Genomic DNA, 25,525 nt, shown 5'->3' with positions numbered 1-25,525 from the left:
TAAAATGCAGGAAATCATGGGCAGATTTATGGACCGGCATATTTATCAGTGTAACCCTAGAAGGCAGTAATGCATACCTTCCTGCAGCACAGGGTGGATGACCTGCCTGTGTTTCATAAGCTTTAAGTCTCGAAGAAGAGTTTCCTCATGAACCTCGATTGTCTCCTCCAGACTCTCTGTTGAAATTGTGAAGGTTCATGTCAGACCTGAATTCATCATCATCTCCCCCTGTACACCCCCAGACCCCACAGCTGACTAACATCTGATAACCATAATCTGGTACACAACCTCAACTTCACTAGATGAAAACATTGTTAATCAAACTCGGATGGTTTGATAAAGAATGATGCTTGTTGTGATACCCCTGCTGCTGCTGCTGCTGCTGCTGTTGACTGCCTCTTCATCAGGTTTGGGGTCAGAGGTCAGCTGAGGGTCAGGGAGCAGCTCTTCAGATGACTCAGCAGTGTGGAGTTTTAGGGCCTCCTGAAACGATTGGAATCTTTTTATTCTTATTCTCAAAATACATCAATGGGAAGATATTTGAAATACAGTAAAATTATTAATCCACAAGTTAATAATGACAACAAACAGTGACTCAGTGATTCTTGAGAATAGGGACAAAATGGGTTTTAATTTTCCCACATTTTCTTTTATTATTTCTCAACCTTATGTATGCAAATATGACAAATAATGTTTTGGAAATGTAAAGATGCTAAGGTGCAGGCTCCCACTTGCAGCATTTTTTTAAAAATTACATTTTTAATTGACCTGACCCAGAACTTTGTCATCACCATGTGACAAAAATAAATATAAAATGATTTTTAAAATACCCTATTAGTGATATTTTTACTCATTTTACAAAAGAAATATTTAAAACAAAAAACAACAAAAAGTCCATCTGACGGAGTTGACACAGAACTGAAGGTGGTGACAAACTAGTGAGTAAAATGAAAAACTTGATACATGTGAAGAAATGCAATTTATGTAAAATACATTAAAATGAATTAATTGCACATTTAAGTGAGATTTGACAACAATTTCACTGAAAGAGTCAGAAAAACTCTGATGGAGTTGACATCTGACGGAGTTGAAAAAAAGCCAAACTACCTCAATTTATATGATGTTATTCTGAAGGAGGCCATATTGTAGCTCATCAGGTCCATGAAATCTTTACAATATACTAAAATTAAGCTGTTATTTCACAAAATTTCATCAAAGTTTTGTAAATTGTCAGTTATGGAGTTGACACATCATGGTTGTGACAAGGAACTTAGGAATAAAACAGAAGAAAAAACTAAAGAATAACTTAAGCTAACCAGAGCTAACTAGCCCTCTTAGCAAAGGAAGAGAAAGGAAGAGGTCATGGGGTCCTCAGAAGTTCTGGTGCCCCCCAATAATGCCTGATTTTTTTACATTCTTTTCATGTCTGACAGTGTTGACAAAAACTAGGGACAAATTTCAACAGAGTTGGAAAATATCTAAAAATTATTTTTATTGATACTTTTATAGTTATTTATATGATAACTTATACTTAATTATCATAATATATAATTTTAGTATTTCTTTAATTGTTTTAAATTATTATAATGTATTGAGTTCTGCTTCGGGACAAGGGATTTTACCGGCATCATCCACCGACTACAATGTTTAAAATAAAAAAAAAGCAAACACAAGGAAAATATACATGGTTGTGCTCACATGACCCAGGTTAGTTTAGTTAGATATTTGAAAAAAAATTATATTTTGTGTATATTTTATTCAAATTTTGTGCTTTATCCATAGGACCTGTTTCGTCCCTATTCTCAAGAATCACTGGACTATTAAGTCTATAAAATAACAAGCACACGAATGATTGGTTGATGATATGAATCAGAATCAATACTACTGATGTAAACAAAGTTGTGAATAAATGTTTCTGCAGTGACAGATGTTTGGAAACATGACTGTTTGAGGCATTGCTTTTAATCACATGCAGATTTGTTCATTACTAAGACCTATATTATATTTGACATTTTTATAATAAATTCTGATGTTTTCACTGTAATCCTGCAAAACATTCTGGAAGTTATGGAACCATCTGTCTGCAGAGTCAACGGGTGTTACACTGTTCATGGTGAGATTTGATTGATCGATTGATCAATTGAAACAGTTAGGAGAGGGAGATAGATTGATGAAATCAATGAATGGATGGATGTTTCTCCACCTCTGTAAAATAAATCAATCACTTTGTGTAGGAAGTCTATATCACCAGTAAGTCACAGTAAAAATGAAGAATGTTTAGAGGAACTTTAGGATTTGGTTCATGCTTCCTGACAGGATTCCATGTATTTAACTGAAACAGGAAAAAGAGGGAATTCTCTTCAGTGGATGATTAGACCTCCCAGATCAAAACATAAGGAGCTCATAGCACTACTAAAGCTAAAGCCAAAGGGCATATGTACCAAAAATACAAGAATCTGGAACTATCCTTTTTAAACATTTTTCCACCAAACATTTAACGTCACTTTACCTTTGATGTGAAAGAGACAAAAAGCTGCTCCTCAACCTCTTCAACTTTGGGCTGCTTACTCCTGTACTCGTTCCCAGCCTGACCCAACTCCAACCTGGCCAGCTTCGTTGACTTCTTTCTCTTGCAGGGCTTGGTGCTTGAGACTGGCAGGACCGGCACAGATGGCCGCGCTGGTTCCGAAACTGGCAAAGGTTGGCTGGTCACAGCAGCCGTGTCCGTGTTGGAAAACTCCACCCCAATGTCGTCGTCGATGGAGAAAAAGTGCACCAGCTCTGCGATGGAAGTTGTGGGTGACAAGCCATCTTCGTCCAGTGAAGAGAAGGTTGGAGACAACGGGAGCTGGAGAGCAAGGGGGGACAACTCTGCGGGGAAAGGCAGAGACTGTTCGCTGTCTTGAAATGATGGAATGGAGTCTTTTGGAGTGGTCTGCGTCGAAGATATAACACTCTGTGGCTCAGGAAGACAGGACAACAAAGGCGAAGTGACCGACATTACAAGAGTCGACTGCTGCTGGGGCTGTAATGTTGTGAAAGATGGGTTTGCATATGTCCCAGACAGAGGTAACACTGTATGCCACTTAAAGACTGATGAGTTTCTGCAGTGTTGGGGGTCCGGAGTACTCGCTGCAGCAGATGTTGCAGAGTCAAGTTCTAAAGCTAATGAGGCTGGAAGAGGAGGTAAAGGTTCTGGGGAGCTCGCTGGCGACAAAGGGTCAAAGTCGAACGATGAACACTGAGGGTCTGGAAGCAGAGAGTCGATCTTCAAGGAGCGGGAGCCTGAAGGTAGTGTGGAGGACTCTGCTGCTGCTTTGGGGGAGTCTGGGAGAGACAACGCCGTACTGAGATGCAAGGACAAATCAGGTGATCCAGAGGTAGAAGATGAGGACAGGGTGAGTGCAGACATCTCAAGCGAGTCGAATGTATTCTCAGAGTTGGATATCAATGCTTTATGGTCAGGGGTTGTCGATTCTGAGCTTAAACATTCAGAAATAGTGATGAAGGGATCTTTAGCTTTTGTATCTGGAAGGGCTACATCTGAAGCATTGAAAAGGTCTGGACCGGATGGGTGGGAGGGATTCGTTTCAGCTGCCTGTTCAGTAACATTTAAAAGCTTTTCATCTGGCAGAAGACGGTTTCCTCCACAGTCCTCCATGATGGGTTTGACACTGGTTTCCTGATGAGGCGCTGCGGCAGGACTCGGAGAACCACAGGACTCAGGCAGAGGTGCTTGAGAAGCAGACTCCGGTGTGTTGTTTGCCTTCTTAGATTTTGTTGAATGTTGCTTTAAAAAAAGTGCAAGTGCTGGTAGGGGCAGTCGAGCTGGTCGTTTCTGTTGCTTCACACCATCCAACTCAGCACCTACGTTACATTGTTGGTGTGATTTGTTCAAGGAGCCCTCCTCTTCTATAGGAACAGCAGAGGAGCAAACTGTTCTGACATCAGCAATAGAGTTAGAGTTAGACAGATGTTCGTTGTCTTTGATATTTCTGTTTTTTTCAACAGTTGAACTTTTCCTGGTGAATGTAGCGACAGATCCGTTTTTCTTATGAGCAATATCCGGTTTAGTTAGTCTATCTGTCAAAGTTGTGGACGTAGTGTTGCCTTGTGCTGCTCCGGAGGAGTTGCTGTGGTTGCTGCCACGTTGCTCTTTGTGACATCTCTGCAGTGAGACATGAGCCTCACAAATTAGCTCAGAAATTAACTTCGGAACTGGACGTGAACTGCTGATGAAAGAAACCAGAAAGAAATTACACATTAGTGACACCGGCACACTTTATTGTTAAATATTTACTGATGCTACTTGTGTCAATTTGCTCGAACTCGCACCGGATAAGTATACTTCCATTTTGCTACACAACTAACAACAAAAAGTGAGATAAAGAAACATTTAAAAGCATTCAGTAGAAAAAATCACAACTTTAATTGTTTGTTTGGAGCCACTTGCGCCCCTAATAGAATCCCTAGCATTGTAGTTGTTTAGTTTCTGTAAAGGCATAGTTCAAAAAGATTCAGAATTAATATCTTTATCTTCAACAGTGACACACCAATCAGTAACTGGACCTAAATCTGCTAATTTTTGGTGGAGGGACGCTGAGTATCTGAGTATATTGACAATGCTGGTTACATTCAACTGTTTAAAAAGCAGGTGTGTTGGGGGAAAAACCAAAATCAGTCAAAATTGGAATAGACAGGTCACGCCTCAAAGAAATACAGAAATTAGTACTGAATGGGTGACTGTTATAAAGTAGAGATAAATAATTAACTGTTTACTATCTGTCAATGCATCATTAACTGAATTTGAGTGTGCTGTAGTATAATTGTGATTAAACTGAATCATAGTGGGCATGAAATGGCTCAAATTTATTACAATATTTCTACACAAAAGAATATGCATTTGTTTTTCTAAATTGCTTTGAATTTACATTTATTGTAAATTGGTGCAATATAAATACATTGAATTAAATCTATTTTAGTATTTCCAGCATGGTGACTGTATTGCCAATAAATGTCATTAATGTGCTGTAAAAGCAGTTCCAAGAGTTAGTTAGTTCTCAGTCCAGCTCCCGGTTTTAGACCAGCCGGCAGGCACCTTGTCTACTTTGACTGCTTAATACTTTCCATTTTGATAAAACTTAATGTCAGACTGTTTTTAGGTTATTCTTACCCATCTCTGTAACTATACTGGTATTGGCTAAGGGTCAGACAGCAGGACTTTTAAACTATCTGCCAATTTTCAAAATGTGAGGAACCCCCCCCCCCCACACACACACAAACACACAACCAAATCTGAGGTGTAGCAGGTTTGACCCTACGGTGTGTGGTGTCAGTATGTGATGTGTTGCAAATTTAATTTACGAACCTCTCACTATCAAACATGAGTTTGATCATGGCCATATTTGTTCAGAGTAAACAAACATGGCCAACAGGAAAGAGGCAAAGGCATAGTTTGATTATTTTTAACAGAGAAAAAAAAACGCGAACAAGACTGCGCCATACACCAACAGAATGGAATTATGAAAATAAATGAACATTGCAATAATATTCTCCTTTATTTTATTATTTATGAATGTAAATAAAGCTATTGAATATCTATTAATAACAACCTGGTAAACAATAGTACCAAAAAAAGGTAAAATGAAGATAAGGAAAACAAATGTATTATGCATCAGTTGAAAATACACATTTTCATTTTTAAAACCTACTCATGATACCCTTAATACGTCCGACACACATTAATATGCGAAGTAAAAGTTCTTGTGCTAGAATAGTTAATAAATGAATGTAAAGATACCTGCAGTGTCAGTATAAGTTGATGCATTATACAAGACAAACTGAAAAAAATTTTAATAAAGAAAAAAAACACATTTTAAATCATTACAATTATTGTTGCATGGGTATTAAAATATATGTTTTATAAGCAGGAATGTTTTATTTAATGATCTTTCATTTGAATTTTAAAACTAGGATTTACTTTTAAATAGGAGGAATATACAGTTATATTTAAAAAATGCAGGTAGGTGATTTAAAGCAATGTTAGGTTGGTTTCACAAAGGTTTAGAGAATCTTTTTTACTAAAAACCAAGGCAACAACGGGACAAATGTCAGTACGACGAAAGGTCTTCTCAAGAAACAGAATCAATTTTGGTATGTTATCAGAGGGAGTTTACAAAATGCTGAGAACCACCAGATATCAAAGAGAAAACATTTTAGAAAGCCAGACTGATCTGCGAGAGTCGTTTCTGAGATAACATTTGCCATTCATTCTATACAAAATACCAGCCAAGTCCTTAGGGGTTTGAGTGTCTGTGGAAACAGAGACTTCTTGAAGAACGCTGCCTTAATGACATCTTTACTTGGACCTAAAGACTTCTTGCAGTTGCAAATGGCATATTTGGCAAAAAGGTAGCAAAATATTTTTCACATTGAACTGTCAGGACTTACCTGGGACTTTCCACTGGAGTGGTGGCGGCTGGCTGGGTGATGCTCATTGTGGATTTTTCCTGAGGCTCTTTTGGAGGTGGAAGTTTCACGTCCAATGCTTTTGTATTTCTGGGTTTGTGATTCGCTAACAAAATCTTTAAGCTCTTCTTCACGGGATGCTGCTCAGTGTTCGTCTTACCTTCGTAACTGTTCGAATCTTTGCCTGCGTTTCCTTTGAGTCTTAAGCCACATGTATTGACCCGGTCCTCCTTCAGTTTTTTAACAAATGGATTGTAGTTCACCTTCAGTTGGGTAAACTGGGGGTTTTGGTATGTGGTGACTGTTATAAACTCAGTCTGGGGGAAAGTGAAAGTGAGAACATTGGGACCGTTCAGTCTAAAGTCTTCTATGGCTTTGTCTGCCTGGACCACATGCAGTTGCGGTAAATAGCGGTGCATCGGATGAAGGATAATGTTCCCCTCCTGGTCTGAGGTGTTGTTTGTGAGTTTCAGTCTGTAAAAAGACACTGGACTCTGCATCCAGTGCTGACCTGTTGCTGGGGAGTCTGGATGAACGAAAGGCTTACTCCTCACGTGACGCTCTGCTTTTCGGCAAACTTGCCAGCTCTCACCCGTCCACCTGTACTGACTGTTGTCTAAAGGCTCAACATCCATGACCAGTGAGTACTTCCTCGATGACTGCAAGCCAGTTACACGGAAGCGGCAATAAGGGAACATTCTGCTGCCTTGCTTGGTCAGAATCATTTCTGTTCTACATTTATAGAACTCATTCCACATGCCGTTGTTGTCTAGTGTCACTTTGACATCTTTACAGACACAGTCGGGTGACAGGACATCAGAAGGAGAGTTTATACAGGCAGGATGCTTGAGTTCACCCATCTTCATGATGGCCTCCTTGGCTGGGTACATCTTGTGTTTCCCACTAATATTTGCTTCACCAGTGGACACACAGATGCCCTGGACAGTCCCACTGTTTTGCACCTTTCCGGCTCTCACAGCCACAAGGCATGCAGATGAATGATCAGCCATTGGAGCTGCTGCAGGGGCAGTCGCCCCTTCCTTCAGGATCACCATACCTTGACGAGTCTTCGAAGAGGCCATGAACCGACCCCTGAAGGATCCCACTTCTCGGCATAATATTTCAAGATGGCATCCTGAAAAACAAGATCCATACTGTGTCAGTACAGCTGGACATTTCATGTGAGATTTTGAACTGAAATATCAGTTTCAGTTTCACTTAGATGTGCAGCTTAGAGCAGTAGTGTAAACGATGAGCTGTACCTTAAGTCTTTATCTAAACATAGTTGGACCATACATTTTCCTGATCCTAAAAAGTCTTCCTAAAATCTATGAGACACCCCACTCAACACTGCACAGTTGAGAAGAACCGATCAGAACTTTGCAGCTCATTTCCATCCTAAAAGCGTTAGCTGATTTGGATCTCTCTTGAATGACTGTAATATAAGATGAAGATAGAACAAAATTCAAATAATGTTTTTCATTCTCTGTTGTTAATTTATCATATTGGGAATAAGGAACTATTATGCTACTATGGCAGCTGCCACTGTAAATCAGAATATCACTACTGTTTTAAATGAGCAATTAAATTCTAAATATACTTATTATATTAGCATATAATATTCTATATTATATGTTACTGGCATTTAACAATAAGTTACATATTTTATGAAAGACAATGAAAGCCATTATCTGTGGAAGGTCTTGCTCTCTCTCGCTCTCTGGCAGCCTAAACAAGCTACATATATCACAGAGAATGCAGTTTCCTTTTAAACACAGCTGGGCAATAAACCAATTTTATCAATTAATCAAACTTTCCGTTTATGATCATTTCATTTTTGGAGAAAAAGAATCTGGATTTGTTCCCCCTCCATTTCATTCCTTGGGGTTCCATTGTTCAGGTGACATCAGCTCAGCCTGGGCCTACCATCTTGCTTTACGGCTTGTATACATTTGGACTTTGAATTCAGGTCAGAGACTGAATCCAGATTTTGAAAATATTTTCTGTCAGTTGTAATTTCTTTTTAAGAAAATTAGAAGAAAAAAAATTTTAAATCAGAAATTGGTTTTGGCATGAACCCTTCCCCCCCAGAAATTTTATTTTAAGCTATTTTGTCCAGCCCTACTTTTATGCAACCTGAAAAAACACAGGTTTCTTATTTTCCAACCTGGAATGTGGCTCATCAGGATGCATTTATGGGCAGTGGGAAACGGGTTTCCCTCTTAAAATAGTTGTAATGTGACATCAGTCTAAAAAAACCCAACTCATTCACTGTTCGACACCAAGCCAATTTTGTTGATTTATGATTTTTTCTAGGCACAACAGTAATGTGAGTGTGTAAACTGCCCCTGCAGTTTATGAAGTCAGACGTTTTTTTTTTTTTTACGTAAAATTATAATCTGGCTGCACAGTTAAAACCATGACAACAGACACACCCCACAGTCAGCTAAGTGAACATTACACACAGGTTTTGATGCACACACAGATTCCTAACTTCCATCTCCATCCAGAAACCCGAGGCACAGGTTTGGTTGTTAATTTAATATTGTATATGTAATTGTAGCTTAAACAAATAATATTGCATGTGTTGTAGTTTTTAGGGGAAAAAAACCCAAACATATTGTCCAGAAAAACTATTAGAAAACTGGTCACTGCTTGTAAAACCCACCATTGCACATCTAATTACAGTTGTATGAATACATTTATTAGCATTTCCTATTGGATGTTGGTAACACATAGTACTGTGTTATTGTTGACTGTGTGTTCTATGACTTTGTATTTTAGTTTTTATGATGTAAAGCACTTTGAAATGCCTTGTTGCTGGAAAGTGCTATACAAATAAAATTTGGTTGATTGATTGATAATGTATGATAGCAAGTGTTTGAAGGTTTAAAATCCTAAAATATTAGCAGCACTCTTCCCATTAGCAGCACTCTTCCCAATTAGTCAAACTTGTAATTTCAACATGGCTGTGTTGGTGAGAAGGCATTCCAGCTGCACTTCATTTCCGGGTTCTACAGTCATTATCAATTAATTACACTCTCATTTGTTTATTTTGAAAATTAAGCAGACATAAAACTAATTTTTAAGACCACATTTTTCTATTAAAACTTATTTTTATTGATTTGATGTAATACTTTATTCTTAAATGTCATGTTTTCATTATTTGGGAGCAGAAAATCATCATAAGTAACAAAAAAAGCTGAGTTATTGTATTTAACATATTTGACTTGGTAAATTTAGATAATGAAAAAATTAACTTTTCAATAATGAATATGTCTGTATATGCAATATTAGAAAGCAGAAGTTCAGTTTTGTCTCCACTGCTGAAACAGTGGCTGAATTCAGCTTTCAGCCAGCACTCTGTTGTGTTGTGTGGAAAAGAGCAGTGAAAAAAATCAGGTTCTACATCCACCATATATGACGAATGCCTTATTTAAATAAAAAAAACACAGCCGACCTTCTGATGGCATATATTAATTAGAGGAGTTTAAAGTTGTACAATATGTGGTCATAACTAGCAGAATATCACAACTGTTTAAATTGGCCGAGATTCGAGGAGCATTGCATTCAAACGCTACTTGCAAATACAATATTGTTTGAAAGACTTCATTTTATTCCCTCAACTGATATGAATCATAGTGACCAAGATGCTAATATTCAGGGAGAGTGGAGATGGAAAAGAAAGAAAGATTGAAGAAAATGTGGGATAGCCAGAAATAAATGTCATGACAAATTAACAAGAGCGTCACAATATCGGTAGAAATACAGAACACACCTTAGTAAATTGTCCGAAAAACAATAATTATTTCAACTATTTTTACTTAAGCAAAACTGTAAACAAACCACTAAATTTGATGGTTTGAGACATTGTAAGGATATTATTTATCGCTTCTAATCATTCTGTTCTTTAAATAGTAACAACTATAACAAGCTGTTTTAGGTTGGTTAATAAGTCAAGGTATGTGCTTACAGTTGCCATCAAACTTTTGAACATATTTGCCATCAAACTTTCCTAAAACTTGAAGTTTGCCAAATAGATTTCCAATTGAAGGAGTAATACCCAAAAGCCAAATTTAACTAAAAGCAACTTTAGCTGGTTCCCAGCTAGCTGATCAGCAGCGCACAGCAACAGCCTTGCCCCCACCCCCGCCTGGGGCACTATGATCTAAACATTTAGAAAACTGGCCACTCCAGGTGTCCTATTAATAGAACCTTAAACTGGATGGTATATCTCGCTTTTCACAACATTGGAATATCTCAACATCAAGAATCAGTCAAGATCACAGAAAGTTATTGTATGTCATTGACTTTTAAAGTAGAAGGAAACTTTCCTCAATAGCCTTCTGTTGAAAGTTGTAACTTTTGGGCACAGTTAATAAAAAGTCAAACAATCCTGGTTGGGGCTGCATTTTACTGCAGTTATCACTGTTGCTGTGCAGTACGTCGGTCCTGGGTTCAAACCCAAATCAGAATCTTTATGTGTTGACTTTGCATTTTCTCCATATGCATTTGTGGTTTCTCTCCAGGTATTACAGCTTCCACCCACAGTCCAAAGAGCTGTATAGTGGGTTAACTTGCTTTTTGTTTAATTTTCTTGACATTACGAGTAAGCCACTAAGTGTAAGCTTGGTTGTTTGTCCTGTGATGGACTGGTGATCTGAACCCCCCACTTGCCCATTGATTGCTGGAGATATGCACCAATCCCCAAGGAACAATTGGGGGTACAAAACTGGATTGTATGAAACACAACAGGAAGCTTAAATATTGGTATGATTCAGGTACTCTGTCAAATTCTGGAGAACTTCAAACAAAATAGCGGTTAGCCATGGTTAGCTTCTCAGTCTTCTACCTTAGACGTTGATTTAAGATTATGAACTTGATTTCTTTTGGGAAGGTTTGTCATTAAAAGAGACTAAACATATCAACATTTAAGAAAAACCAAGAAGGTAACCTTTAACAGATTTTGTGGTTCTTCCATATTGGAATCAATGCTAACAGCTACTAGCTGCTCTTTTGTTTGACTAAGGACAATGATTTAAAGATTAGTCCTTCACAATCAAATTAATAACCTAGGAGACTTGGTCAAATGTATGCTCAGTCTAAAACCCATTCTGCTAAGACACGTGTAAACTGTTAACTATTATGTTTCAGATTTAAAAGCTGCCATTATCCAGCGACTGCAAAATGGTGAAGAATGCAGTTGATAAAAAGAGTCAAATGAATTGCTGTGTATGTTAGTAAGATTGTCATTATTCTGTGCTCTCAGTAGGTCGGATAGTAAATATATCACTGTGCTGTTAAGCCAGAAATACCTAGCTAGCTGCAGGCCATAGTCACAGCCCAGTAATGGCTGCCCACCAAACATCAAACATATCCCAGCACGTGCTCTTCTATGTGCACGCACATTACCTTCTGCCTATAGGAACACACGGAGTGTGTCCTGATGCCACATCAAATCCGTCCTTGTCGTCGATAACTCCATCGGTCTGGCGTGCACATGAGGACCATTCACTGTTCAAAAAAAATAAATAACACGCTTTTTTTTTTTTTTTTGTTACGTCACCAACATCGCCGTCCTCTTCTTCCGGAACTGCGCAGACTCAGACGCCATCTTACAAAAGCCACCTGGGTGAAACGTGTTCGTGCTACGCAAACAACGGAGAAGTACAGGATTTGACGCTGGATACCCACAGGAAGAGACCCCAGGGCGGTTCTGCTCTCCTTCTGACGCCTTCCTCTCGGGGTTCACATGTCACTAGCTACTCGAGGCTCGAGGGTGAGCTCTCTCAAATCAGTACGAGCAGGCATCTGGATCCATATTTTCTTCTGTGAACAGAAGTAAAGCTTAAAGAAATTGCGACGGAAGCATCACTCATCTGGATTGTAACGGGTTATTTGTTCATATTATAGTGCTTTCTTTATTGTTTCCGTGGTTTGACATTTGACAGTTCTTTTAACAGTAGGTTGTGTGAACACATTTAATTTAATAGTCTTCGTCTTTGAGATGTGGGCATCTCCTCGGTCTATTGATGTTCTGTATTCAATATGTTGGCTGAGTCTTGTGGTTAGCCTCCGCCATGTTGTTTGCGCCGGGTTTAAACACCGTCATCCCGTCATGGCGGCCGCAGATGGAGATTAGGAGCATGGGGGCGGGGGGTTATTTGCCTCGACTCTGTTATCTCCCTTACAGACCCGAACCGGACAAATGGACCGTGAAGGATGGAACCAAGAAGACCGCATAGCTGCTTGCAAATCACACTGCATGTTAAAGAATCATATATTTTGATAACAACTGTGTTTGTGTGTATATTGAAGATATTCAAGATGCGATATCGAAGCTTGCCGTATGGGCGTGGTCTGTTGGCCAGAACCCTTCGACATCAGTTTGATTGTACTGTAGTTGGGAGGGGAGACACCTAGCCACGGGGGGCGCTGTTGTAGAGGATAGCAATGCAAATGACGCTGGTAAGTTATAGTCTGATGTATTCTTTTGTGTCGTACGAACGTGAACTGCACGCGAGATGTTGTGCCACCTTAAACACCGGGAGAGCTCTTTGACATGGAGCTGTATTTGGTTCATGTCTTTACATTAGGTAACTGGTGATATAATTAACAGATATTGCTAAAATGAAAGATATGACTCACCATCTTCCCCCCACGTTAGTAGACAATTGAATTAATTGACTGTGTGTTAATTTACAAGTTGGAGGTCCTTTCTCCCATTTTTATTGTTTAATCTTTCTTAATCTAAAAAGTCTGGAATGGAATGAAGCTGCTTGCCACGAAATGTTTCATACTGCCCATAAACTTGGCTAAGCCTAACCAGCTTCAACAAATGACTTAAGGTATTTTTTGACCATGTTTGTTTTGATCTGAGCAAGCATCTTATTCTATCAATACATAATTCAAATTTAAATATCTGGGGATGCACAGATGTGAAAATTTGGGCCAATATCTGAAAATATTGCCGCTACGACCAATAACCAAACAAAAAAACACGATGAGAAAACAACCACATTAGCTGTTTCCAATACAACTGTGTGCAAAACTTTATCAGTATTCCGCTAATGCTGAAAAAAACAATTTGACAATGTTTCCATTGAATAAGAAACACAAAATCACACGTGAAAAAGTTTGTCATGCGCCAAGTCGTCATAAAACGTGCTGTAGCACAGTCCTTCAACTACTTCCTGTTGTCTTTGTGGTTTGTTCTAGTGGCACCATCCAGTTGTTGAGCCTGTGACTCGTGATGCGTAAAATAGTGTTTGCTTAAATGTTTTCATTGCAGTTTTGTGAAATAAACCAATTTTTATTCGGCCAGTCATTGTAGTGCCAAAACTAATTAAAGAACGAGTTTTGTCAAAGTCATTTTTGAAATGTCAAACTGCACAAATAAGTGGTTGGTGTAAACACAACTGTTGCTTCTTTCTTCAGTTAAACACAATTCAACCCTGCACTGCATCACTATTGATGTCACACGACCAAGATGGAAATCAGTTAATATCAGCACAGTTTTACTTATGGACCAATACCAATATTTTTTTAAAATAGAACCCACAAACATCGGCTGACACTAATATATCATGCATCCTGTGAAATAATTAAAATTCTCAAAATCTGATTAAAACATAAATTTGTTTTGAACACTTTTATAACTTCTCTCATAATTCGCTGAAATGTTGAACCAGCAAAAATGACCATGTTTAAGTATGAGATGGTTTGTGCAAGAGGAAAAAGTAAATGTTGAGGTATGAAGGAACTAATTGATCCAGATCCACTTGGTATCGATCTGGGTTTTTTTTTTTTGTTTCCCCTGCTTATTCCATTTACCTTTATTTTTTTTTAAAGATACTAAAGGTGTCCAGAAATACAAATCTGCTTGCATTCTTTAATTAGATTTTAAACCATAAACCAGGCTAGTTTCTGGATCAATATTTGATCCAGAAAGCACAAACAGCTGAATGCTTTCATTTTTTTAGTTTCACTGTGCTGATCCTGTTTTATTTCATTCTGTTTTAACAAGGAATTGATTTTCAAGATCTCATTGTCATTCAAGTCCAGTTAAAATGACTTAGGTCCTGAGCTCAACTGCTATCCTTCTTAACACAGTAATGGGAACAACTATGTGTTTAAAAAACACATACTTGCGCATAGAATACAGTTAAGCAGTGGATTTCTGTTTCTCAACATTTGTCATAAATTTATAGCTCCAGTTTTCCTCTGGACAACAGCGTCTAAGTTCAGCATGGAAAGGCTCCAGGCAGGATTTAAACCTGGGATCTTGTGAGATCATGGTTCCAAGGAGTAATACGCATGTTCTTTGAGCCGTCCTCTTTCTCTGTTTTCAGATCAAAATATATTAAAATGGGAGCATTAATGGTCAGAATTCTTCATTTTAAAAGTAATGAAACACCAAACTCGTCCAGCACCAGATGTAATCATATAACCTGACCGACGCGTCTTCCAGAATGTTACACTTTTGCCCCATCAGTCCAAACAATATTTTCTCTAAAGTTTTGTGGACCATGAATTTTTTTTATTTTTTTTATTTTTTTGGTAAACGAGAGGCCTGTCTTTGTTTTTTTGTATTGTTTTTTTTTCTTTACCAGCTGCGAGTCTGGCTTTGGGCCCTCCCTTGGAGGCCATTTTGTCCAGTGTCTCTTGTTGATTAATCATTAACTCAGATCTTAACTTAGACAGGTGAGGCCTGCAGAACTTTAGAAGATCTTCTGGGTTATTGATTTAGTTTGCTTTTAAATGTCATCTATGCCAAAACGATTTGTCTATATGTAATGTCTGTACACAAAGAGCATGTAAAATTAAAGTCAAATTTCTTATTCCTTGTTTCTATGGAACCTTGGCCAATAAAGCTGATTCTGATGTGCAAACCAATCAGATTGAAGCCATCCTTTGAACTGGCTAGCTGTGTGTTTTGCATCAACCACATAAATTAAACTCTTGTAATACTTTTTGGAGACCTGCCATTTCTGGGAAGAAGTTCCAAAGCCTTAGAAACAGTTTTCTTACTTTTTGAAAACTGATGGCAGTAGAGCTGTTTACCATTTGCTTTGAATTTCTTTAGTTTGAATCAGTCGTGTTGGTTTTCCAAATCTTTGAGCCTACCTCGTGTTGTCAGTTCGGCTCTTGTTCAGTGATTTCTTGATTCTACAAGTCTTATCAATAATCAAACCTGAGTGTGGCCTCTGAAAATTAACTTTAAAAATATGGTTAATTACAGTGTATTCATAATTTAATAAAGTAGATCAACTTTTCCCAGAAGACCAGCTTGGTTTGGACGTCTCCCTTAAATGAAATAATTTTGTACATATTTAGATTTTACTTTTCTGATAATGGCCCTGCGACGGACTGGCGACCTGTCCAGGGTGTACCCCACCACTCGCCCCAAATGTCTGGGACCCCTCCTGACCCACTAGGGACAAAGGTGTAAGAAAATGGATGGGATAGGATGAATGGTCTGATAATGGTCTGAAATGTGACAAAAAGGTTAAAACAGAAATCTGTAAGGAGGCAAATTGTTCTTACAGCACTAAGCATATAAAGTGAAAATGGGTAAAACTGACATAGTTAAAATAAACTTCACCAGTAATGCTCACAATTATAAGGGTGTTCTATTAAAATGACACTCACATTGAGATACAGCTTCCAATGTCCCTGGAAAGTCCTACCAATAAAGGACACTACCTTTTATATATAGGCTGTTTCAGAATAGACCTTAGCTTTTGTGTTTGAAAAACTGTATTTTCCAGTTTTATTGATGTCACTTTTAATCAAGCTTTAATGAAAAAATTTGAAGGTTTTTCTGGCTCTGGTGGCCTTTATTTGCAGTAAATAAGACAGAAAATAGGAAATAGATAAAGAGCAAGTAAGGTCCCAGACTCAGGAACTGAATGCATCAAGGACTTATAGATGCCATAAATGGGCAGCTTCTCTACTTCAACACCATCACCATCCCAGTATGAAAATATATTTCAGGTTGATAATGATGTACACCCTCTTTCACTTCCAAGTTTATCGTGTTCTTTCTAATGAGCACAACAGCTATTAAAATACATCCTAAAAAATCTTCTAAAAAGAATTACAATATTGCAGCATAAATTACACTGGTCAACAGCCAAAAAATAGTCTGGGGGTTTCCAACTGTTTTAGAGTCATGTTGATGAGCTGGATCCAAAAATCACTTTGGTTTTGCTCAATCAGGTCAACCTTCTGAACTATGGAGCAACATGAGTATCAACATGCATGACTTGTTCTGACATCTGGATCGATTTCCTGAGATTCTGATCAATGAGTGATGAGCAGGAGGAGAGATTCCATCAGAACAGAAAAGAGACGGATAATTTTACACAATGTTCAGTTTATATGCACTTACCCTTATTAGTGTCTATTATTCAATTTATAGAAATCCCAGTTTGTAACATTTAATTAATACACTCTGTTAGAAAACTTATTTGTCCTAAAATCTTTTTTGGATGAGAAATATGAATGGAAATGAACTGATAATGTCAGTAAAATGTAATTTAGTCAGAAGATCAGATTTCTCTAAATTAATTCAGAATAAAAACTTGACCTGACTGAGAAAAATCAATGTCGTTTTGGGATTTAGTGGTGCAAAATAATCCTAATTCAGATGAAAAACATAGACAATGTCAAAAAAATATTTTTTTGTAACCCAGTGTAATTAATATAAAAGTACCAAACAGAGTTCAATGTTTTGCTCTTGGTGATTCTTGGGTCATTTGAGTCTTTATTCTTTATCCTATTGAAAGACCCCATGACCTGTGACTGAGGTCAGGCTTTCTGACAAAGCAGCACATTTCTGTCCAGAATACCCAGAGAGTCTTGAGATTTCATCATACCCCGCATCGAGACGCCCTGCACCAGTTGTAGCACAGCAGCCCCAGAATATAACAGAGCCTCCTCCATGTTTCATTTTTCAAGAAATGAACCAAGTGTTCATTTCTTGGTATGCCTCAGTGTTGCATCAGTGAACAAAGAACTGACACGCTTTGACAAAAAGCCCCAGTTCTGTCTCATCTGTCTGAAGGACATTCTCCTAATGACCATCATCTCCTTGGCTTCCTGTGGCCCGTGTTCAGTGTGGTACATAACATGTACATTTTTATAAAGAGTTTCCCATATTCTGCTTTGAGGCGTTTTTAAATTTTCTGTCATTGTCATTTTTAAATTATATAAAATCATTGGCCAAGGCTGACAAATGTATATTTCACCCTAAAGGAAGACTGATGTCTTCTATTTATATGTTTGTATACATAGGTATTTAAATGTACTAAAATTAAAATTTCAAAACTGCTAAAACCAGGGATGCACGATATAGCTACATTAACATCATATCGGCCGATGTAGCATATCAATATGGGTATGATAAGTAGGATTGTGTAGATATTACCAGTATTCATTTCCATCCTATTGTAATAAGTAGGTTTTGGCATGGTGTTATGTGGATTGGAGGGTGTTTAACTCAACCAGAGAAGCAATATCAGTGGTGTGGTTGTTTATTCTTGATGTCAAAAGGGCAGGGAAATATAAATATCAGCTGTAACAGCAATATCAATATTGGATATCAATATCAGCCCAAATTTTCCAGTCGGTGCATCCCTTGTTAAAACTGCCACAACACCTTTACAGATATATGTCTCCCAAAGAAACTGGGTTGTCTTATGGTCTAGCTGGTACATTAAGTCGTACTCGATACCAACAGTTCCTTCACCAACTCACCAGGACACAGCAGGCGTCTGCTCATCGCTACCATCTGGCCACATACAAGACCAAAATGTGCTTCAGTGAGACAAAATACAGTGGCGGAGTGAACAGAAATGACTTCAGATTTTTGAAGCATAAAGTAACCCCGTGCTCCCACTCTCTCCCACCATTTGCTGCACACTGCAGGTCAGCTGGTTGAAAGAATGGTCTTTTCCCTGGCTTAAAAATAAGACAAATTTGGCTTTTAACAAGACTTACGATATATGTATCAGAACAGCAAAAAGGAGCAATGCATTTTGCAAAAAATGTTTTTAAAAACCTTGGTAATTCTATTTGAAGAGGTGTGCATAAGACTGTCATAATGTCATAAACACGACACAGCACCTGTTATGAACATGGAGTCTTTATGAATGTTTATGGCTGTTGTCATGAAGTGTCTTTTGGTAAATAATGACAACTTTAGTCCAAAGTTTACACTTTTAATGCAACTTTTAGTACAACATTGCTTTAAAAGTGTCATTTACCGAATGATACTTGACAACAGTCAAACATTCATAAAGGTTCCTTCATGTTCATAACAGATGCTGTCATGTTTATGACGACACTATGCCAGTCTTCTGCACACTTCAAGTAAAGTGTTATTAAAACCTTTCTACTTTAAAACCTTCACCTGACTTTAATGTGTATGTATGAAAGTTAAAACAATATTTTAAGTGTAATAAATGTAAAGATGACTTTTGCTGCAGTCGTCATACTGCTTTCAATTTTTGGTTGTATATTTCAAATAAAAGATGAAGTGTGTGAATGTTTTGTGTGAATACTGTGATAACATGATTTGTAGTCATTTTATTTATGGATGTCTTCGTGTTAAGGGACACTTATCATTTCACGCCTACAGACCAGTACTGATGTAAGGGTTTACATCGTTAGTCTTCCTCAGACACCAGTGCCACCAGTAACACTTTATTTTTTACAAGTTCAGCCCACCTCAGTATTCCCCACAGATCTGAAGTCAGTGATTTACAGAAAGGTTAAGAAAAGGTAGTTAAAACCTCACAATGCAGCAACCAGCACATCATTAGGAAAACCTAAAGCTGCTACAGTTGAAGCCAGAAGTTTACATGCACCAAATAAAATCACACATTTTCTTCCCTCACTGTGTGAAGTTTAATCAGACTGACCTTCTTTTGCTTTAGGTCAGTTAGAATTACCAAAATTAGTTCTAACTACTAAATGCCACAATAACAGGAGAATGAAACAGATTTATTTATATCTTTGAAATCAGATGATTATCTCTTCAAACAAGGGGAAGCCCAGATGATGATGATGATGTCATGACCTTGGAAACTATTTGGAGGAAATAAAGGCCGACACTTGGAAGCCTCACCGTTCTAACTGATGTATGGGGGAGGCAGCATCATGTGGTGGGGCCGTTTTGATGAAGGAGGAACTGGTGGCATTATGAATAAAGAACATGGTGTAGAAACCTTAAAGACATCAGCCAGGAAGCCAAAGCTGGCTTAACGACGACAAAGTCAATGTTTTGGTGTGACCATCAGAACTCCAGTAAACTACTGTGAGAAACCTAAGGGGTTTGACCCAAGTCATACACTTCAAAATACAAATATGTAAACTTCTGAATATGAAGAAAATTACAAAATAATCTCTAAAAACATTTTCCTCACTTTGTTTACTGGTAATTATCAAGTAGAAATGCAGTGATTCTGATAAGCTAAAACAAGAAGTTTGATCAGATTTAACTTCAGACAGTGAGAAAATGAAAAATGTGTCTTTTTTTCATTTATGTAAACTCCTGGTTTCAACCGTAAGTGTTCAGTTCACCATGATCAGCAGACTGCACACACTTCAGGTTAAACACACGTCTAAAGCCATTTCACATGTGCTACATCATGTCCCAGAGGGGCTAATAAAGTCAACACCAACGTATTAACATTAGTATGTTAAATAGAGCAGCACATTTTCACCAAGGCAACAGCTGCTGGTTCATCTGCTGAGGCTTTGACTACCTGACCAAAGCAGTTTAGTTCCCAGGACAAAAGGTCTGATTTGGGAGCTTTTGAATGCAAATAAGTTGATTTACAAGATGCTAACAGCTAGCTAGAGAGTTTTGATTATTGTGAAATAACCTGTTTGAGAAACAAAAACTATTAGTTTTAAAGTGGCATGTCAGACCTTCACTGCCTTCTGCTACATAATAAAAGCTTACCCAGAGTTCTTAGTGCTGCCATAATTAAATAGCTTTACTGACAACTCATTGAAAAACAGTGTGACTGTCAGAAATGTTATCAATAAAATCATTAAAAGTTGTTTCTACCTACAACATTATTGCTCTTCACCTGTTGCTGACACTGAGGCACGTTTTACGCCTGCCTGTTAAAGTTCTGCATGACTAACTGGGCCGTCCCTTCTGACTGCTGAGTTATGACTGACTATGCATTTAATACCATCTCTCTCATTGCCTCGGTCCTGCAGTGTGTCACCACGGCAGCAGCTGTTGCCTCGTACTCCAGCCTGATTAGCTGGTACACTGGTTATCAAAGAAGACTATAAAAAACATGCTGATGCTTGCCATTTCCTCAGCTTGTTTGCTTGTTGATGAGGAAACTCAGGTGCAGAGCTGGGCAGCCTCCCCATATGTCCACCTGTTCCAAGCCTCTCCTCCAGTAACCATATTCTCCCAGTGGAAACAAACCGGTTTGTGTAGAAAGTCTTCCACACTGGGCAAGTCATGTTTTTACAGCAGGCGGCTCCTTCAGCATGACGAACCCTGTGTCTTCTGCAGAGGATTTGCTTTGATCATTCCAAGGAGTCGGTTAATCACCAGCGGAGATGATCTCAGCTCCCATCAGATTATTCTGACTTCATTTTTGTAGATGAACTCCAAACTGTTTTCAATACCCGACTACGTCTCACCCAAATGCAGAATCCTGGCACAACACAGCTTCACAGTTCTTAAGAAAAAAGAGCAAGTTTCATAATGTCGCCAATAAAGAAGCTAAAATCATTTTCAATTATTGTGTAACATGGAGCAAAACCACAGGGAAAAGTCCAAACGTTTACCATCAGTATCACAGTTAACCAGTGACAGTTACCCTCCACAGATCCACAGATCAATGGTTCTGTGGCTGATTTCTGCTCTGGAGTTTTGACACACTGATCCCAATTTCAATCATTTCCAAATTGCTGTTGTAGCACTTTTCTTATCCTCTCTGTCATCACAAGTCATTATTTAAATTAGCTGAGTTGGCATCAAGCTGTAACATTTTTAACAGTCTTTAGCAACTTGGATTAGGAATTAGCACCAGTTATCGTAGTCATGAACGGAATATTCTAGAGAAGTCCAGAGAAAACTCTACAACAGACACTAAAAACTCAAAAAGATGAACGGAAACCATTTGCTTGTTCTCTGTTCAACCGGTCTGCTGAACATCTCTCCCTCTGTGAATTGTAAAAAACACTGTTTCCTTTTAAGTAGCTTCTTCCACCTCTTTGCTTCCTCACTCTTCACAGAGACTGAAATCAGCTTATTTTGTGTTCTTACCACAAGTAACAGCCTCCACATCGTGGTGCATTTACTGAACCTAAAAATATCCAGTTTTTTAGCCAGCCACTGGTCAGATGATGATCATCTGACTCTGAGAATCACCAGCTGATTTCTTGGTGCATCTCTAATAATTATTTCACCAAACGCGAAGCAGGTGGTTAGCAGCTCTCAGAGGTGAGAAATGTTCTCAAACTGTTTATTCCTACTATTGACCTCATGATAAACTAGTGAAACACTAAGGTATTTAAGTTAATTTTTTCTGCCTTGGAAACTGGAACCAAAAAATATTTAATCCTTTTACAGACAAATCTCTGAAATGACTCAGAGATTCTGAGCTCCTCAACCACTGACTCACTCGATGACACACTAGGAATGTGTTTGTGCGCTGGCAACAGGTGAAGGTCACTTTGCCTGGGAAAGTTGGTCCTTTAGTACCTTGCCTGGTCTCTACCGACTGCAGCCACTCAGATATAAAGAGAACAGCCGGTCAGGAGAGAGCAGCAAATCTGGGCCATGCCAGGTCAATTGATCAAACATTAATTACGACGTCATCGTCTTCGTCCCGTAGCTCATCAACTGGTCCGTTTGCTAAATCCCCTCTTCTTCCCACAGAGCCCACTTCCTCTGCTTCCTCAGCGATGGCTCCACAAGGGCCCACGATGTACCTGTAGTCCCCTCCGATGGCCAGCGCAGCCCCAGAGCCCACCATGAGCCAGTCCTTCTCCTCGTCCTCTGCCTGGCGCTGCCAGGGGACGCTCCAATTGGAACCCTCCGCTGTGGCCTCCGGTCCCAGGATCCGGGCCCCCATGGCTCCTTCCTCTCTGTCCGTCTCGCTGTTGTCCCCTTCCAGGTTGACGTAGAGCAAAGGCTCCTTCAGAGGAGTGGCAGGGGACAAGGACAGGTGCAGAGTCTCCAACTGAACGACCAGCTGCGGGAAACTGGGACGGCATTTGGGGACTGGGCTCCAGCATCTGTGCATGATCTCATAACTAGCAGACAGAAGAAGAAAAAAAAAAAAAACTGCCAACATTCAGAAAATACATTAAAAAGGTCACTGTAAAAACATCTTGAAGCATTAAAGCCACAGTAAGTAACTTTTATGAAATATATATTTTTCACATATTTGTTAAAACTGTCGCCATATTGCGACATGGTATGGTATGAGACAGATAATATGTGAACAGATTGATCTCGTCCTCCTCTATGAGCTTCTATTACCATCTGAGGAAATTCTGCACTCCCAGTCAGAAACAACCAATCAGAGCCAGGAGGAGGGGCTTAGCGCTTTCAATCAACCTCATGTACTCCCTGCTTATTGTGCTAATGGCAGAGAAACAACTTACCGTTACAGGAAAACTATTTACACACCATCATTGGTGGCCATGCTAGCTAGGATTAGCATTCACCACAGGCTATGCTAGATGGAGGGTAGCAAAGAGAAAGGGAGAGGGAGAGAATCAGTAGCACCACACGGAGGGTGATTGACAGCGCTCAGATCCTTCTTCTGACTGTGATTGGTTGTTTCTAGGCAGAAGGGAGAGGAGCTGCATTTATTCACAGATCATCCGTCTAATACCAACAAACATGTAAAAAACAAGGTGGTGGAATGTGACAAAAAAGTTCATCTGTAACACTGTACATGATACGTCATAAACTTAAATATTCTCAACGTATGTTGGTGTGTAAAGACCCACATGTCCTCTCTGCAGTCTGCAGGTTTCTTCAGACGCTCTCCTTTGATCAGAAACTCATAGATCTCAGAGTTTTCCACTCCAGGATATGGAGTCTGACCCCGGGTCATGATCTCCCACATTGTCACACCAAACGCCCACTGAAACAAATACAGTTAAATAAATACATCTGCATAAAACCACAACTAATCCCCAGGCTAATAAGTTAGCCTTTTGTGTTGTGTTAATAGCAATGTGTGTGTATGTGTGTGTGAGTACCACATCGCTCTGAGTGGTGTACACATTGTCTGCCAAGCTCTCTAGTGCGATCCACTTGACAGGCAGTTTGGAAACAGAACCCTGACGATAATAATCTCCACTATAGATCTTCTTAGAGAGCCCGAAGTCTGCCACACACACAGACATGTTCTCGTTCAACCTGTAACACACACAAACACGCACACATGCAGTCATATTTTCATGACTTGTGGGGACTTTACATCGACTTCCATTCATTTTCTACAGCCTAACCCCAACCCTAACCATCATAGACCGAAGCCCAAACCCCAAAAAAGCATTTCCCCTCATGGGAACAAACAAATGTCCCCACAAAAAGCAGTGGTCCCCACAATGTAGACAGAAATAGGTCCCCACAAGGATATAAAAACCTGGTTCACACACACACACACTACAAAGTACTTCTGTTCATTTTTTCCCCGTTTTTTAAGTTGTCCTGGCTGGCTCGCCACATTTTTTTAACTCAATGAATGAGGAGCTATGTTAGAATGACTACATATCAAATGGACTCCATTTCAAATTAGGTCATTAATTGTGCCAAATTAATGACCTAATTAATATTGCAATTGCTTAAGCCACGACAGCAGCAACACCAAATTTGATCCAAGGAAGAAAGAAAAAAAGTAGTCCTGCTTTTCTTTTATTTCTCCGCCTCTCCACAGATGAAAGATGGAGTGCTACACTGCTTTTTAACTTTAGTCCATTTTTAAGGTGATAAAGATCATAAAACCTTTTAGGTCCAACTGAGACCAGCATTTTCTACTGGAGTAGGTAAATGTCAGCTAAAGCTCAGAAAAGTGTTCAGACTGACATGCAGTTTCGGGCAGCCAGGTCTCTGTGGATGATGCTCTTGCTGCTCAGATACTCCATCCCCCGAGCGATGTCCAGCATGAACTGCACCAGTGTCTGGAGAGAGAGGTCCTATAGCAGAGACGGTATGTTGTCAGGAGTTTCAGGCATCAGGTTCAAGCATGAAATTATTCATAACCCGTTGCTTACAAATGGCTCATCCCCCAAACGGGACAACAGCAGGAAGGTGTGCAGATCCCCGTGCTTCATAAACGGCAGGACCACCATTGGGATCGGCAGCCGCTGGCCAGGACGCCGGTGCAGACTCACTCCTGTTGCACAGAACAGACTGTGAACTGGGTTTTCTGACACCTTGTTGAAGCATTCAGTGTGTTTTGCTGGTGTGCTACCAATGAGCTTGATGACATTAGGATGGTGGAAGTCCCTCATATATGCAGCCTCCTTTAGACACTGTTCAATGTCACCTGAAGAGGTGATGTCAGCTGCACAAGAAAACACACGTTTACATGCAGCAACGTTTTGACCCCCCACTTCTTGACATGTCACAAACACACTGGCTAGCATGATTATTGAAGTTTGGAAGAAAGTAGATAATGAAAGGATGGGAAAGCCTCACTCGAATGTAAGTAGAAAATTTCCTGAGTTTTTGCCTAATAAATTTGGTGGCACTTTGGCCAAGTTAGTTCAACACATCCTCCATTTGGAAAACACTCCCACATTCCCCACTCACCGCAAAGGACTCTGTCTGTCTGTCTGTCTGTCTTTAAATACCAGCTGAAAATTCTGCTATTCAAACAAGCATTTCCACTTGGATTAATCAATGCTCTCTTTCTTATGTTCTTTTTTTCTATTTGGGAAAATAGGAGATAGAAATCCCATAATGACTTACATTTCAGCACTTTGACAGCCACCTTCTGCATCGATGAGTCATCAGTCTTCAGAATGGCTTCACGCACTGAACCAAACTCAC

General features: G+C 39.1%; 2 protein-coding genes across 3 annotated transcripts in view; both read right to left on the bottom strand.

Annotated features, from left to right (window-relative positions):
- mgaa (MAX dimerization protein MGA a) overlaps positions 1-12,315 on the bottom strand; it is a 34,049-nt gene extending 21,734 nt beyond the window's left edge. For both annotated transcript variants that reach the window (XM_014991364.2, XM_088002751.1), the window contains exons 1-5: positions 11,881-12,315; positions 6,451-7,603; positions 2,510-4,232; positions 363-483; positions 78-176 (exon numbers count right to left, since the gene is read on the bottom strand). In XM_014991364.2, the coding sequence (XP_014846850.2) occupies positions 78-176; positions 363-483; positions 2,510-4,232; positions 6,451-7,550 (3,043 nt within the window). In that variant the 5' untranslated portion in view covers positions 7,551-7,603; positions 11,881-12,315. The remainder of the gene's footprint in view (positions 1-77; positions 177-362; positions 484-2,509; positions 4,233-6,450; positions 7,604-11,880) is intronic.
- A 6,845-nt stretch (positions 12,316-19,160) lies between these two features.
- tyro3 (TYRO3 protein tyrosine kinase) overlaps positions 19,161-25,525 on the bottom strand; it is a 23,552-nt gene continuing 17,187 nt past the window's right edge. Inside the window, exons 13-19 of the mRNA XM_088002752.1 lie at positions 25,445-25,525; positions 24,945-25,037; positions 24,745-24,866; positions 24,557-24,666; positions 23,728-23,887; positions 23,473-23,609; positions 19,161-22,767 (exon numbers count right to left, since the gene is read on the bottom strand). Coding sequence (XP_087858878.1) covers positions 22,308-22,767; positions 23,473-23,609; positions 23,728-23,887; positions 24,557-24,666; positions 24,745-24,866; positions 24,945-25,037; positions 25,445-25,525 — 1,163 coding nt within the window. The 3' untranslated portion in view covers positions 19,161-22,307. The remainder of the gene's footprint in view (positions 22,768-23,472; positions 23,610-23,727; positions 23,888-24,556; positions 24,667-24,744; positions 24,867-24,944; positions 25,038-25,444) is intronic.

Source organism: Poecilia mexicana, unplaced genomic scaffold (assembly GCF_051168715.1).
Source record: "Poecilia mexicana isolate PSO_F unplaced genomic scaffold, ASM5116871v1 scaffold_22, whole genome shotgun sequence".
Classification (NCBI taxonomy): Eukaryota; Metazoa; Chordata; class Actinopteri; order Cyprinodontiformes; family Poeciliidae; genus Poecilia; species Poecilia mexicana.
The sequence above is the reverse complement of the archived record's forward strand: the minus strand, read 5'-3'. Positions and strand labels throughout refer to the sequence as shown.